Source organism: Xiphophorus maculatus, chromosome 8, assembly GCF_002775205.1.
Source record: "Xiphophorus maculatus strain JP 163 A chromosome 8, X_maculatus-5.0-male, whole genome shotgun sequence".
In the NCBI taxonomy this organism is placed as follows: Eukaryota; Metazoa; Chordata; class Actinopteri; order Cyprinodontiformes; family Poeciliidae; genus Xiphophorus; species Xiphophorus maculatus.
Genome location: NC_036450.1, coordinates 23,263,100 through 23,278,773, shown reverse-complemented (window position 1 = coordinate 23,278,773; position 15,674 = coordinate 23,263,100). Strand labels below are relative to the sequence as shown.

Below are 15,674 nucleotides of genomic sequence, written 5' to 3'. Positions count from 1 at the left end.
TTCATGGTGGCTGCTCCATTCACTTATAGCATTTTTGCCAACTCTGGCTCTCAGTTCATCAATGCGAGCTGTCCATGATAAGTGACCGGATCAAAGTTTGGTTCCGTTAGCCTAAATTGGCCTGTTACCAAGAAACCTGAAAGCTGGATCTCATAATATGTTCCCCCAGCTGCTGCCTCCCCACCAACCGGGACCTCCAGCCCACGTGTTTCCAATCCGCCTTGCCCGCGGTCCCTTCTGGGTCACGCCAACCGCAGGTGGAGCGCCCCGCCGGCCGCATCTCATGCCTCAATTAGCGCCGCTGCCCTCCTGCACGGACTCCCGATTAGGCCGTGAGTTATCCGAAAGAAATATAATTATACCTCCAAATAAAATAATCAGCATTGAAGAGCGATTTCCTTAACGAGACGGAGCGGGCTGGATGTCACGGAGAGGCGCCGCCTCATTAGGGCGGTAATGAGACTTTGGGGGTGATCCCGATAATTATCGAAATCTGCAAAAATAAGGATCAAGTCAAATGTAACCTTAATTTGTCCGGCAATTGAGCTCAGTTATTAGTATGACTATTTAGGAAGGACTCACTCAGCGGTAATGTAAGGTGTCGTTATTTTTAAGGCCATTTGAATAATAGATGGGAGAGAAGCAGGGGACGTTTTGTCATTCTTAAGTAACTGACAGGGTTTCCCAAAGTGCTCTTGTCTTTATTGTAGGCATCAAGACACAATCCAGTTCAGTGTGGTTAGCAGGAACATACATGCAATTAAATTCTTCCAAATGCTTAGCTAAGTGGATTAAAATAATAATAATAATAATAAAAAAGAAATGAAAACCTACATTAAAGTTGGAAAAAAAAAATACCTGAAAAAATACCTCTAGGAGAAACTTCACAGTGCATATTTGGGCTTTGATTGGTTAGAGATCATTCTTCACCGTACTTTTTATTTATTCAGAAACAAAAGGGCTAAACAAGAGAAAGCAACATAATCCGAGACGACAGAAACTTGTCCCAGAGAAGGCAAAACATTCAAATTCATGAAAAGTCTCAAGAAAATGCAAAAAAACAAAAAAGCCTTTCGAAACGTAATGGACCGAAAGTGAGCGTTTAATAATCAAAAACGCTGAGAAGCCCCCTTCGCTCCGTGGTGTTCATAAACAATATTTCACTGTGTTCTTACGGGATTTACACACAGGAGGAGTTGAACAAATGGAGGTGGGAGGCATTAGGAGTAAACAGCAGAAACAATTACATCAAGAGCAAGAAACTTTGAGAGGATTCTGTTGGTCTCTGTGGTTCTGAACAAGGCCTGGAGAAAAGGGAATGGACATTTAAGCCGGCGAGAATCCAGCGGCGAGAACAGAAAGCCGGCAGAAATTATCCTTCAAGCTTCACTGAGTCCAGTACTTTCCTAGCTTCTTTGTACTCCTCTGATTCGGCCAGATCCGCTTCTGTTTCCTGCGCACACACACACACACAAAACACACACCAACAGGGTTATTTCAACCACTGCATTATTCCTGACTTCCATTAAAAACATATACAAAATTAATGTTTGTCACCACCATTAGGAAACTTGTTACTGGGAGCTAAAACTAGCAGGGCAGAAGTCGCCGGGAGGGACGTCGCGACCGCAAAGCCGTCGTTCAGTCGAGTGCGTTCCGAGTTCCTGCGGTGGTCGCCGCCGTGACGCCGCCGCTAATGAGCTGTGATGAGCGTGTGCACGTCTGCCTCGGGGAGGACGGGTTGTAGGAGAGGGGAGGTTGTGACTCACACCTGGAGCCGCCCGGCTGCTGCGCCGCGCTAATTGCGCTGACCCTGAGCCGCGCATGCTTATGTTTGCTTCTCGCCGTATCAACTTAAATCCCCGGGGGTTTGGCCGCGCTCTCCGCTTCCATTGTCACACCCACACACGAGTTCATTAATGCAACGTGTGCTTTCTGCTCATGTTAAAAAGTTCACTTTGTTTAAAGCAGCCAAACGGCCGCTGAAGTTCGCTTTCCGGGCAGTTTGTTGTATTTGAGAAGCATATTTTATCTCAGGGTGCACCGATTGGGAGTTTTCTGGCCGATCGCAGATTACAGATTTTCAAAAAGCCTGACCTGCCGATTCCGATTTTGTCCGATACTGATTTTTATGGTCTAAAATGTCACTAACTACAACATGGAAGTTGCTGAGTTGGCAACAGTGGGATGACCATTGTTAAATACAAACTTGCAGACGTGGCCTGGTGTGCGGAGCTAACAGACAAAACTTTCAAAGCGGAGCAGAAGAGGATAGTGGCTTATTTTTATACGCTTGCAGAGAAGATCGGTGGATAAGACTGGCTTCACATGCAAGAATCAGCAGATCAAAATTAAGAAAATTGGGGCCAATTTATCAGTTGTCTGCAATATTGGTGCACCCTGACTGTAATCAACATGAAAATGACTGACTGGCAGTATTACATCTCTGCTCTTTCATTGGTTTATGGAGCTGAAGCTAGTTGGATTATATGAGTTGTGACAACATTTGATTTCCCTTTTGGGATAAATAAAGTATTTATGACTTGAATTCTATTCTATTTCGTTTAGATTCTACTCTACAACAAAAAAGAAATTACAGACACTAAACAAAACAATGAAAAGATGGATAAAAAAAATCCTCATAAATTACCTTTAAGTTTGTAGTTCTAATGTGGAGAAATTGCAGGAATAAGATTAGGGTTTCCCAATAATTTCTTTTTCCCAGACCGAGTCAAATTCAGAGTAAAAAAAAAAAGGTAAGACGCTGTAAAAAAAGTTTCTTACCACTTTTTTTTTTTACAGCGTCTAACCACATTTGTCGAGATTTGTTGAAATCTCGACAAAACCCTTGTTTGACCAATCCTTCTCAAGAGTAAGTAATCTTTGTGGACTGGGCTGCTAATGGGTCTTTATTCTACCTCAAAAAGCAGATTCTGGCGGAAAAATCAGTCTAATATTTTTATACAATTCCTGCTTTTAAACTCTTTGTGGCATTATAATAGTTTCTACTGTTTCAAAGTTGGTCAATGTTTCATTTGTTAAGGTTCTAAAGTAACTCTAAACAGGTGGGTTTTTAGTCCTAATTTAAAGGATCTCTGTTTCAACTGTTTTGCAGTTTTCTGGCAGTTTGTTCCAGATTTGTGGCACATAGAAGTTGAATGCTACTTACTAGTAACTGAAGCAGGTCTGCGTGGGCTACAGTGAGGCGGCGGCGGCAGTCCGGCACCATCATTCTGGACTCCTGCAGCACCTCCATCTGCACATGCACACACAGATCACATCAGTCTCTTCCATTTCTGATTATAAGACCTTAGATCTGCTCAAATTGTCAATTTAATACAAGAATTTCTTTAAAATTGTCGTGAAACTTTCCCTCCAATGTCTCGGCCTTTGATCTGAACAGCTAGGTACAGCTAGGTACAGGCAGACTGATTGGCCGGGCTTTTGGAACACGGAGGGGAATGTCTCCACTGTGAAAAACCTTGAGGCGAGGGTGGCGCTGATCAGCGGAAGTGCAATACAGTCGAGTGCTAACGTGGAGCGCCCTCCTATAAACAGCAGAACAGGCCATCAGACACACTTCTTCTTGACAGAAACTTCCTCGCCAACCCCGCTGCGGCGCCGCAAAGTCAAAAACAAGCCAGACGAGTCATCTAGGTGCGACAGGGCGAGGCAGGCGAGTGGAGCGATGCTGGAACGAGAGGAAAGTCACGGCGCCCTCCCCGGTGCGGTGGAATGATCCCATCAGGACGGGATGAAGACGACACTTAAAGCGTATTGATTCCATTAAAACATAAACCTCTAAGTCATCCCGCCTCACAAACCTCTCAACTTCAATAATCCATCTGGCCTCCCAATCCAATCCGGTTTAACACCGACTAAGCCTGTCGCTCAAACCTGCGACAAACCCAACACAAACAGAATCTTTGATACGAGCTCAGCTTTCGCTTCTGAACCACTGTGGGTCCCACGCTGAACAGATGACTTCTTTACATCGTTTTAAAACAATCAAAGGAAAACAGGTAAATCACACATAAAATCTTACTTTTCTCACGAGTAAGATTTTATAATGACTGAATTTAACATTGCTATAACAATATTAGTTGCTATGAAATCAGAATGGTAAGATTGCAGTTTTCAGGCCGATCACCGATATTTAAAATGCCTGATCTTCTGATCAGTGATTTTCTTGCCTGAAAAGTCGCTAAATGTGGCAACAAAGGAAATAAATCAACAGCAATACATTTGAGCACATGATCAATATCGGTGTTAAGTCTGATAGAATATTCTAGAATTTCACTGAACTCCGATTCAGAACCGCACGGCATTGTTGGGGATGTAGGCAGAGGAATGGCTTTCGCCACTCACCTTCTCACAGCGAGCAAAGCAAGGCTGATGGCATCAACTAACTAACTCATTCAGTCTTTGGTTACCTAGCAACAACCTGTTGAGTAACTTACACAGCAACAGTTTCAGGTTCGCAACCCTGCCTCATAACTGCCTAAAAATGAAAATAAAAAAAATTACGGTGTGAAAACTGGAAAAAACAGGAAAGGTCTCACCACCAGTTAGGCAGTATTTCAGATATTTAAGACAAATAAAACCCCAATCAATAACTATTAGGGTCAGAACTTTAGCAAGTTAATCTCAATTAATTACATAAATTTTAATGTGTTAAAACATTTTAACACAGTCACATCTTTTACACGCAAAAGTCCAGACCAAAAACCTTTGTGTTGTGTCTCTGGTACGCTCGTAAACATGACACACAAGTTTCATCTGCAAACAACAATGGAGCCGCTTCTCTTTGACCAGTGGGGGTTTATTTTTCCTTCAAAAAAAAAAAAAACAATCAGAATTTTTGTAGGAAAAGACAATTGTGTGCAATTAACGATTAAAATTTTAAATCTAGTTCTGCATGTAAAAATGACTGATATCAACTAATATGAAACCCTTATATCGTGTTACATTGAAAACACAGCATGAGATTCTATGGGCCTATAAACGGCTCAATTACAAACACGAGTCAGCAATTATCACACTGCAACAACCCCACATGATATAATCATGTCTGGGTCAGTTTAGAAAAACTCTAATGACCCAACTTGTGGACTTACCTCATTACACACTCAAATAATCAACCAAGAGATGTGAAGTGTTAAAACCAGAGAACCAGTAAAAGCTGAACACCTGTTTCTTGATGAGGAATTCATCCCCTCCCTCTGCTTTCAGGCGCTCCACTTTCTCCTCTTGCTCCTTTGCTTCGTTTATGTATGAAAGCTCCTCTTTAGCCAGCCTGGACACAGACAAGAGCAGAGGAAAAGAAAAGGGAAAAAAAAGAGACATGGTTTAAGGCAAAGACACTGTGTTGTTCCCGCAAACATCAAACACTCGAGAGACCGGATAGACTGGACCATGAAAGGCAGGCTGTGATGGTCACTTTTTACAGACTGGGCCATTAATCTTCATGCACTTCCACTGACTGAGGGGACACAGAAGGATCATCTCCCTCAGGATGCCAAGGTACACACCACAGTAACAAACTCCTCTCTGCTGCCGAAAGACCTGCTAACTTTACCCTTTGACTTAATAATAAACATTTGAGTTTGGACAAGGGGTGGGCATTTATCGTATTGTTTATTGCGGTAAGTTTCTTATTGTGATAACCATTCTGAGTTATTGGCGTCATGATAAATTCTAATCAATGGTTTTTAAACCCGCCCAAAACTGTCGTATTGCTGAGATTCTTAGTTTTACTATTTTCTCCACTGTTTCGTCAATGAGAGTAGAGGTGGGCATTTGTTGCATCGTTTATCGTGATAAATGAAGATTCTGATTTATTGCCATCACGATAAATCCAATAAATGATGCTTAAACGTCCGGATTGTTGGAATTGTTCATTTAAAAAATCTTCTCTACTGTTTAAAGAGAATATCAATAAATATCATTGGACTTGGAAATATGATTAAAAGTAGCTACTGTGTGCAATTTAGTGATACAAATGACCCTTCTCTATGTGACTGGTGTCTTAAACATGCATATTATAAATGGGTATGTTGTTCAAGAGAAGTGTTGCTATGATTGGTCTGCCAGGCAGGCACAGTCATACAGTTAGTTTAAAAAGTAGTAATAAATAGTTCTTATCGTCGCTTTTGTCATTATAATAGTATCAAAATATCGCAATAAAACTTCAAGTTCATATCATCCACCCCATATCTTATTGCAAGGTGCTTTTTTATTAAGATCTGATTCAATAGTTTTTGAAAAAACACATAAAAAATTAAGCCTATGCTGCATGACAGAACCTTTTAAATACAATCAAATGCACCTTCATAATCACCACTAATAATACTGGTGTTATTACAAAAAAATGCTGCAAGTTAGCAAGACTGAAAAGTGTGTATGATGACGGGTTTTATAAAATATGAAAGCAAAATATATCCCTTAAGTTTGGCAACCATTACAGTGCAACTGGAAGACCAGAAACCCATTGTTTTAAGAAAAAAAAAAGATTAAACCTGATAAGTTAGCAGGTTTAATCAAGGGAAAAACAAGCAGACACATGGCTAGCTTAAGGATGGCTCAAAGGCTTTAAGAAAAAATAATTATATAGCTCCACAAGCTAAACATCACTTGGAATTGAAAAAGTAGCTTAACCAACAGCAGTTTTTCTAAGTGGTACTAAACAGTCACATGTAGAGCCTGCACCTGTTCATTTATTGACAATGACTTGAATAAATTGTTGCAGTATTGGTGGAGTGCAGCCATGAAATGGTTCATAAACCAAGACAGAATAATGATATCTTCACATTATCGACCCAACTCAGTCATTTTTGATCTTGACGTACCTGACAGTGATGGAGCAATTTGTTTTTTAAAGGCTCTTCAATGCTCGTTTATAAACCATTTAAACTGGTTTTGAAGTTGTTTTGCCAACTTGATATAGAATGTGTCATATGAGGGGTAATGGTGGCATCAAAAATTCAATTATTTCTAATAAATTAAAAGTTCAACAAAATAACTCATTTTCACAATCTGTTTCACCTGTTTGAGACGACCACGTCTAAAATGGCCTACAAACGACTCAATTCTTGCACTATTTCTACTTTTGATGGACCACATTCTGGTAAGTCATTAATGAACAAGATAAAAAGCAGTGGTCCCAACGACGACTCCTGTGGTGCCCCATAATTGAGAAAAACTCAACTTAGTTAGCATCTGATAGGTTAGTGTTGAAAGCTTTCAGAAAATCAATAAAGACAGCATCGACAACACCACCTGTACTTACCTTGCAGTTCCTGTTTCTGTTCATTTAAATCAATTTAAGAAAAATATTTTCATTTTAAATTAAAAACGTCAATCCTTTTATAATCCTCTGTTTTTTCCCCTCATCAACCGTCCATAGTAACTGCATTGTACCATCCAGTTCACATCTGAACGTTACTAGTTGGCCCTTTTAATTCATCTTTACCATCTCACCCACTCACTCCCACACACTACTACTCCTTTTTAATGATTAATTGATCATCAATTCAATCCCTAATTTGGACCAAGTCAGGTGGTAAATGGGCCTCCTCTCATTGATTGGTAGTGAAAACGGGCTTGAGCACATTGATAAATTTTGATTATTTATCAATTACGGGCCAAATGGAACTAAATCTATTAAACAGGTTCAGAGCCTGATTGGCATAATAGAGTTTGAAAATATCGCTATTGGTAATGATTTCCATCTAATTGTCTTTTTCCGGCTGCGGCCGCTCGTCGGAGTGACAACACAAATTTCATTTTTCATAACATCAGCTGAGTGTAAGTGAGTAATCCTTCATTAGTCAGTCACATTACGGGGGAGCCTCGCCTCCGTGCTGCGCCGCTCCTCGCCTAACCAAGGAAGCCAACAGCACTCTGTCATATTTTACATCAATTACCCCTTATCGTAATGCGCTTCCATCAAGAAGCTTTTAAACAGGCACCGTATGCAACGCCGCCGGCTGTCTTCCGCCCTCGCCGCCTTGACGCGCGGTGAGTGATGTCGTCTGCTCGGAGAGGAGAAGGTGGCACGCGGAGGAGGAAAAGATGGAGGAAGGGAGGCTGGGATCATTTAAATAAAACTGAAGGACAGTCTAATAACAAAACGTCCATTCCTCCTCCACCTTCCAGACCAGATGTTAATTTCTTATTTCTCACAGACTTGGGAGCGCAGTGTGAATGAGGGGTGGGGTCGTGGCTGGTTTTAAATAGACCTGCCACCACGGGCTTAATGGAAAAGGCAGCTCTCTGGAAAATAGGAAGAAGAAAAAAAAAAGAAAGAAAAGGGAATTAAAGCCAACCGACACACACATTTGGCCGCCTTCTCTGGCACTGTATTTTTGAGCCGTGGTGTAGTCTCTGCTGCGACCGGAATGACAAAGGCAAATTACTGTTGTCATTTTATTAAGGGCATCCGCCTCGCCAGGGCCAGGGAGGCGCTGTCTGAAATGTGAGGGGGGGGAAACGGCGCAGGAAGTGGGGCCCGGCTAAAAGAGCAAAGGCAGGCTTTACCAGGAGCCCAAACGAACGAAGAGGGCGGAGGAACTGAAGACGGAGAGAGCAGAGACAAATAATTGTGTGCTTAAACCCAGTGGTCTGATTAAAGGGTCATGTCTCTCAGAGACGCTTTTGGTCCGGAGCGATTGGAGATTTAATATCTTCTGTCTGGTGCTGAGAGAATGTCAAAGCTGGATACAGTAGGAAGGGACAGAGACTGACTGCTGCTGCTTCGCCTCCAATGGTTGCTCCTCCAACATCCTCCGAGGAAAATCATTATTACGCAAGTCTGCAGGACCCTGCTGGTAATCTAATCCGAGTCAGAAACAATCAGTAGCATGCTGCACAAATCCAATCAACGGCGGGGAATTAGAGGTCTGCCTATCAAAAGAAATACACTTAACTAATCAAAAATACCAATACACTGTTATTATTATTATTATTATTGTTTTCTCATAAAACCTACATCTTTTTGTTTGCTTATTTTTTTTAAACACTGGTACATCTGGTTATTAAACCTATTTTTATCTTTGCCCAAGAAATGTTTTTCTGAAATTAGGTATGTTGGTTATTGTTTCCTCCTCTGACACTAAGCATGTGCCAATTTTATTTAGTTTTTTAATCCAAAATGCATTAAGAGATAACACCAAAATTTTACTGGACAATAAATTATCCTGGAAATTATTGCGATAGACGATAACATTGTATTGAGACCATTTCTAAGCAACGTATTGATAATGGCACAATAATGTCAGCTGGTCCTTCACAAAGATCGATAAACTTTCATGTTATGAAGAACACTTTACATTGGAACTGGAAGATATTGTAAATATTTTTTTCCTTAAATAGATGAACAAAACGATCAGAAACAATAAATAAAACCCCACACAACCGAAGCCATACATTAACTACAAAAATGTGCACGAAATTTGCCTTTACGTGAATTCAGAGAATATGTGGCACCATTTGCAGCCACATTGAATGTGTATGTTGTTTACAGATTTCTCTAATAAGAAAACCATTAAAACATTTATACCCATAAACATTAGTAAGACTGGCGATAAATGCATCCAAAAGCGGTTAAGTATCCAAGTAACATAGCAATTACACAAATAAAACTCGAATTTTGGGAGATATTTGATCAATTATGTCATGAGTACGTTGCAATTACAGCAAGAAATAATTTCCACTCTCTTGTTTAATAAATTTACATCTGATTGGACGACCTTAAAAAGGAGCCCAATTCAAGCCGTTTAACATAACATGTCAGTCCTAAGCAAGGAAAAGTCTGACAGATAAAACTCATGATGCAGTGCGTTACATAAACAAGACAAATAGTTAAATAGTAAACTCTACTGTATAATATATATATATATATATATATATATATATATATATATATATATATATATAATGTAAAACTTATTTGTGGAACATATAAAAGTATATTTGCAAAAGAATTGTAAGTATGTGTTTAAAATTTGATCAGATATGGATTCATTGTTTCCTTTACTTAACTGTGGACCTTTGACCTCAACACACGACTGAATATCACAGAATAAATACAGCTGCGTTGACTCAGATGGAGCCGTTTGGTTCTATTTTCGCTCATACCGTTTGTAGTTTTCATTATTATTATTATCATCATTGGTTAAACATACATTATCAATAACAACTGAGTGCAACTTATTTTTCATCAGCACAGCCAAAATTAAAACAAATAGCGGCAAAGCAGCGCATCACAGAGACAACCCTGTATTAGCCATATGCTAGCAGGTTAGCTTACCTCTAGCTTTGGCACCTCGAGGTTCTACACACATTTTACCAGTTCATTGTTTACAGTCGGACGTCTCCGCCTTCATTGTCACTCTGTGCGGTTAGAGAGAGTCGATAAGATACTTCCTGGTGCCACAAATTAAACTCCCAACAGAAGCAAACCAAAGATAGCGCCATGCTAAGCTAGCAGCGATTCGTCATCGGGATACACTAAGAGCACACGCGGCAAATGTTGCACCGTGTACGGCGAGAACTTCCTGTATGACTTAGCCGGTTAGCTAACTAGCATTAGCCTCGGGGTTGCTTTCATGAAACCTCCGCCTCCGCTAACTAGATCTTATTTAAGTATAGCAAACAAAATACCTCTTCACGATGCCCGTTTTAATTTTGATCTGCCGAATTCTTGGCTCCGCCATGACCGCAGAAGATGAATGAAATTCGTCGCTGTGTGATCCTCGAGCTGCCTGGAGCAGGAAAGCAGATGGACTTCAGGGATGACAAGCTGCTCACAGAGAAGTCGATCCGCGGAGTAGATTGTTATTGAATTTTCAGGTCTGAATGGCAGGTCGAGTGAGAGCCCTATCTGAGTGAGCTGCTCTGTACCTCACTTGATTTCAAATAGATCTACCAATGATTTGCAATTTATAGAAGCTTTGTAAATTATTATATTATATTATATTATATTATATTATATTATATTATATTATATTATATTATATTATATTATATTATATTATATTATATTATCTCTGTTGATAATTATAATTTTTAAGACTTTACCACTGCAACAGTGCCAGCAAAAGAATTTAAGAAAGAGTTTAAGTTAGAGTTTAAAAAAATCAGTGGCAAGACTTTAAGATTATTATTTCATGTTCACAGATTCGATCGAACTGAGTTTGATCTGTTTCGCACAAAAACTTGTTTAAAAAAAAAATGTGTGCGTCACGATGGTAGAGGAATTCTAAGGCAAAACAAAATTGGTTCTAAAAGGTGTCAAATCCACACCACACTTTTAAAATGTTTATTTGTACAAAAAAAGTCATCTTCCATTGATTTTACAATGTTGCACTCCTGTGCTTTGGTCGATTGCGTGGAAAGTTTCAAGGAATATGTGAATGTAATTTCTGGTTACTGTACTTATCCCAACAAACACCTGTGAAATTTGAGATAACACTTGACCACTTTTGTACAATCCATACAATAAGTATTTAAGTTAGTAAAAAAAGTTGAATAAATCAGATCTAAAGCACAAAATGAGATCTTGAGTGGGAACCCAAACAGAAATCGCCTTTCATCCGACACGTTTTTCCAAGTCAAACCTTTAAATGTCCTGTTCATTTACAGTGCACCGCTTTCATAGCTGCCTTTGCATTTACTTTGAACAAGAATTAAACGCTCCACACTGAAATGTGTCAAATAAAGGGTTATAGGCCAAATAAAGAAAGGTATTTATTTACACAGTGTGCCACCTGAGCTAAACAATTGACATGCCTTTACAGAGCAGTTTTACAGCAACAGCGCATTCAATATCATTTGAATCTGCCTGCGTCTCGTATTGATTTGTGTGATCACAGAGAAAAGAATCAATTTCATAGCATTACCCAAGGCAACTTATGTCAAAAATATGTACTGTATTCTATACAGTTTAGATTTTTTGCTCTGTGTTAATAACGATAAAGGTTTATAATCTTACTGAGAACGTGGCTAAAACCTCATGCTAATATCAAAAGTGTTCACTGAAGCTGAAAGTGATGAATTCTGTACAAGCTAAACTTCTATAAGAAAACAATATGTAAATAAGGATTAATACACATTAAAAAGCTCTTAATAGAGCGTATCTTTATACGTACCACAAAATACAACTAGGCTTTCGACAATGTTCTAATCTTGGTTGTGTCTGATGATGAAAAGCAAACGGGCAAAGGAATCCATTGTGAAGGAGGAAATACAGTGAATGGAAAGACATTCAATTGCTATCAAGTTTCTTGGATAAAAGCAGAGGAACTGTTTGTGAAGATTAATAGATCAGAAGGAGATTTAAAATGATTGTGTGGAAAAAGAAATCATCACTCAGCATTTGAAAGGGCAGTGTTACGTAAAATAAACGTTTTTGAGCTTCACATCATGTTATAATGTTACTTCCTCATCACAGACACGCCTAGAGTGTTGCCTTGATTCTTTCATGCATACTTGAGAAGTCCTTTGATCTCCAGAGGCACCCATTCAGTTGTGCAAAACGTCTGAGTGGACCTAGCTCCGCCTTCAAGGACGAAGCTCCTCCTCTGACCTGCAGTTTCCGAACGCCTGCCTTACAGAGCAGCCCTCCCCGGTAACTCCACACTCAGCTCCTTCAGACCAGGTGTTTGCAGCAATAAGCAAACACCTGGTAGAACTGCATCTGCTAAGCTAATTACAGGAGCTACTTCTCAGTGAAACGCTGGTAAAAAAAAAAAAAAAAAAAAAAAAGAAGAAGCTTTTTTTAAAACCTATTTTGTAGGTAAAAAAGTTTTTAGGTACAAAAACTTTTTAAAAAAAACTTGCACTAAGATTTGTCTTGCATTTAAACAAATCTCGTCTTAGTGCAACTAAATCTGTTTATTTGAATCATGAGATTAAACTGCATAGTGTCAATATTTCTTAATAAAAATGAATATTTCATGGGCTATCCTAATTTTTTTAAAAAACTGTACATAAAAAAATTAAGAATTTGTAATACATGGACTTTTGTTTTTTTTTAAAGCTGTTTCTTTCCTGTTCTTTAAAACCTGAAAGCAAAAACAACACATACGATTCTCCAGTCATTCGACGACAACATGAACAGCAGTCAATCTGCACTAAACATCGACAATTTTTGCGCACAACTCCTCATTTGAAATGTTATGACGATTAAAAAGACACGTAAGCCGAGATAGACCGCAAATAAACAAAAGGTATAGTGCTGACTTTCTCTGCTCAAGAGCACTAATTCAGTCCAGGCTAACGCGTGATTGAATCTGAGGGGTGGGGGAACCCGGGGCTCGTTCCCTGCAGCTCCATGGCCGTTGATTATTGGTATTTTCCGAGTTTTCCAAACTAATAAGTGGCACTATCAAGCATTTGGAAGCGCCGGGAGACTGCAGACGGGGCTGCTCGGCCTAATTGATATTGAGCGCGGCGCTGGTAGGCGGACGGGGCCGCTGCTGGGTAATTTGCGGTTTAATCAGCGTTTGTAATGAGGGCCGCTGATTAGCGCGCGCTGGAAATAAAAGAGAGTTACAAGGAACGTCTGTCAGAGTCCAGCGATAATTCCCCGCTAATTGTAATGATTAGAGGGAAAACTGGATGACTTTGGAGTTTTCTATCGCTTCGTCGTGACACTGTGTGTTAGAGCTGCACGCTGCGTGTTCCCGCGCCTTGTCCTATGCGTGTCAATTTATTCTGGCAATCCCCCCTCCCGCCCCCCCTCTCCCATCAGAAATGACTTTTTTTCTTCTTCTTCGTTTTTTTTTTGTTTTTTTTTTTTTTTTTGCACGCGTAGCGGAGAACAAGGCGGAAAGAAGAGATTTGATTATCAAACGAAAACAGCTCATTTCTGACAGGGGGCCTTTCAGGTGGGTTTGAATGAGGGTCTGTGTGTGTGGGTGTGTAGGGGTGTGTGTGTGTGTGTGTGTGTGGGTGGGTTGGGGGGGGGGGGAATGGATGGACTCTGCGGCAGAGAAGGGAAGAGATGTATTCCTCGAGACGTGCCTCGACCACTGCTGGAATAGCAAATGTGAAATTAGTGAGAAATGTGTGCACGAACGCCTCTGGTCAATTAGCGGGGAGAGGAAGAGGAGGCAGGAGGCGAGGAAAATCAGCTGGTGCTCTCATAGTGCAGGCCTGACTGTTTGGTAGAGAGGAAGAAGAAGAGAGAGCACACACACACACACACACACACACACACACACAGCAGCATGTAGCAGCCCCTCCACCCAGCCTGCTGGCGGCCCTCGAAGCTCCATGTCATTCCCACTGAATTATAATGGAGTTGGAGGAAATAACTTCTCTGACTGTGATGATGACCAGAAAGAAAACGCTCAACTCACATTGTTCCCCTTTAGTGCAATTTAACCAAACTGTAAATATGTTTTCCTGCTTTATTGGGTTTTGATTAGCTTTTTTTAATGTCAACCTTTTCCCTGTTTGGTAATGGACACCGAAGGTCTTGTTTTCTAAATGTGCTACTCAGAGCTAGTCCAAGATACAAGTAAGCTAGGTCATAATGTTAAGACCCCCAGGACAGCAGGGGGCACCTCTCCCCCCCCAAAAAAGTTTTGTTTCTCACACAGAATATGTGCCTTGCGGCCTTACCTTGTTCTGGCCCTGTCACAATAAGCAATACATCAATAAATCAATTAATCACATGATCAATTAAAACAAGCTCAGTAGTTTTCATTTTCATGATTTATCGCTTCTCTTTTCTCTCTTCCAGTCAAAAACTGGAGGATAAAAGTCATCTCTGGTGCTTTGGCCTCAACTACCACTTGACAATTTTGTTGACTGAGACTTCATAATTCGCTTTATTTGTTATTTTGATTATTTTGAATATTTAATGTCTTCCAGTGTTCCAGCGTTAAACTTTAAACTCATCAGGATTTAAAGTTTATTGATCTTTTTAGAATGGGTTCTTGCATTACCATGCAATTATCATTATATTACACGAGTATGATCTCCAAACAACAACATTATTGTCGTTTGTCATAATCACTTCTGTGACAATTTATCGTCCAGCAAAATTTGTTATTGTGACAGGCTTACGTGTTGCATTTATTTTGGAAGTTTGAATTTTTGAAGTAATGAGTGCTTTACACAACTGTACACCACACTTTTCAGAAATTTGTTTGCAAACAAGTTTGTGAAATTGACTTGTGCTTGCATTCCACTTTGCAAATGCTCATATTGTTCTGTTGGTATAAGATGACAAAATGTTCAAAAGTTTGTAAAAGTCGAAACTTCTCAACTTTTGAAACGTTTTTGAAATTTCTTTATTCTTTCTAGAAATATTCTTAGATTAATCTCAAAATATCTGAGGATTTTCAAGCAATTTTTTTGATTTTTCACACTCAGAAAATGTCCTTGTTTTTTTTTTGTTTTTTTTGGGGGGGGTTCCCCAGAAAATTTCTGAGGTCAATCTAAAACATTCTGAGTCGTTTCAAGCAAATCTGCAACTTTTCAAAGTCAGAAATTGACTTACTTTTTCTGGAAAATGTCTTGAGATTAGTCTAGCTTTTTGGCGGAAATCTACTTTTTACTTTTCTTTCTACAATTGCCCTAATACGGCGTCATATGTGTGTACTTTTGCGATGTATCATAAATGAAGTAACTGAGATTGAGTTTCTCACTCGGTTGGAAAGAAG

The 15,674-nt window shown here is 39.7% G+C and overlaps 1 protein-coding gene across 1 annotated transcript; it reads right to left on the bottom strand.

The window, feature by feature from the left end:
- Positions 1–680: 680 nt before the first annotated feature.
- Positions 681–10,820, bottom strand: tbca (tubulin folding cofactor A). Its single transcript, XM_005802442.2, has 4 exons — positions 10,663–10,820; positions 5,191–5,296; positions 3,170–3,256; positions 681–1,453 (listed from the first exon to the last, which is right to left on the bottom strand). Exons 1-4 carry the CDS (start codon positions 10,713–10,715, stop codon positions 1,373–1,375), a joined length of 327 nt encoding a protein of 108 aa, XP_005802499.1. The 5' UTR covers positions 10,716–10,820; the 3' UTR covers positions 681–1,372.
- Positions 10,821–15,674: the final 4,854 nt, after the last annotated feature.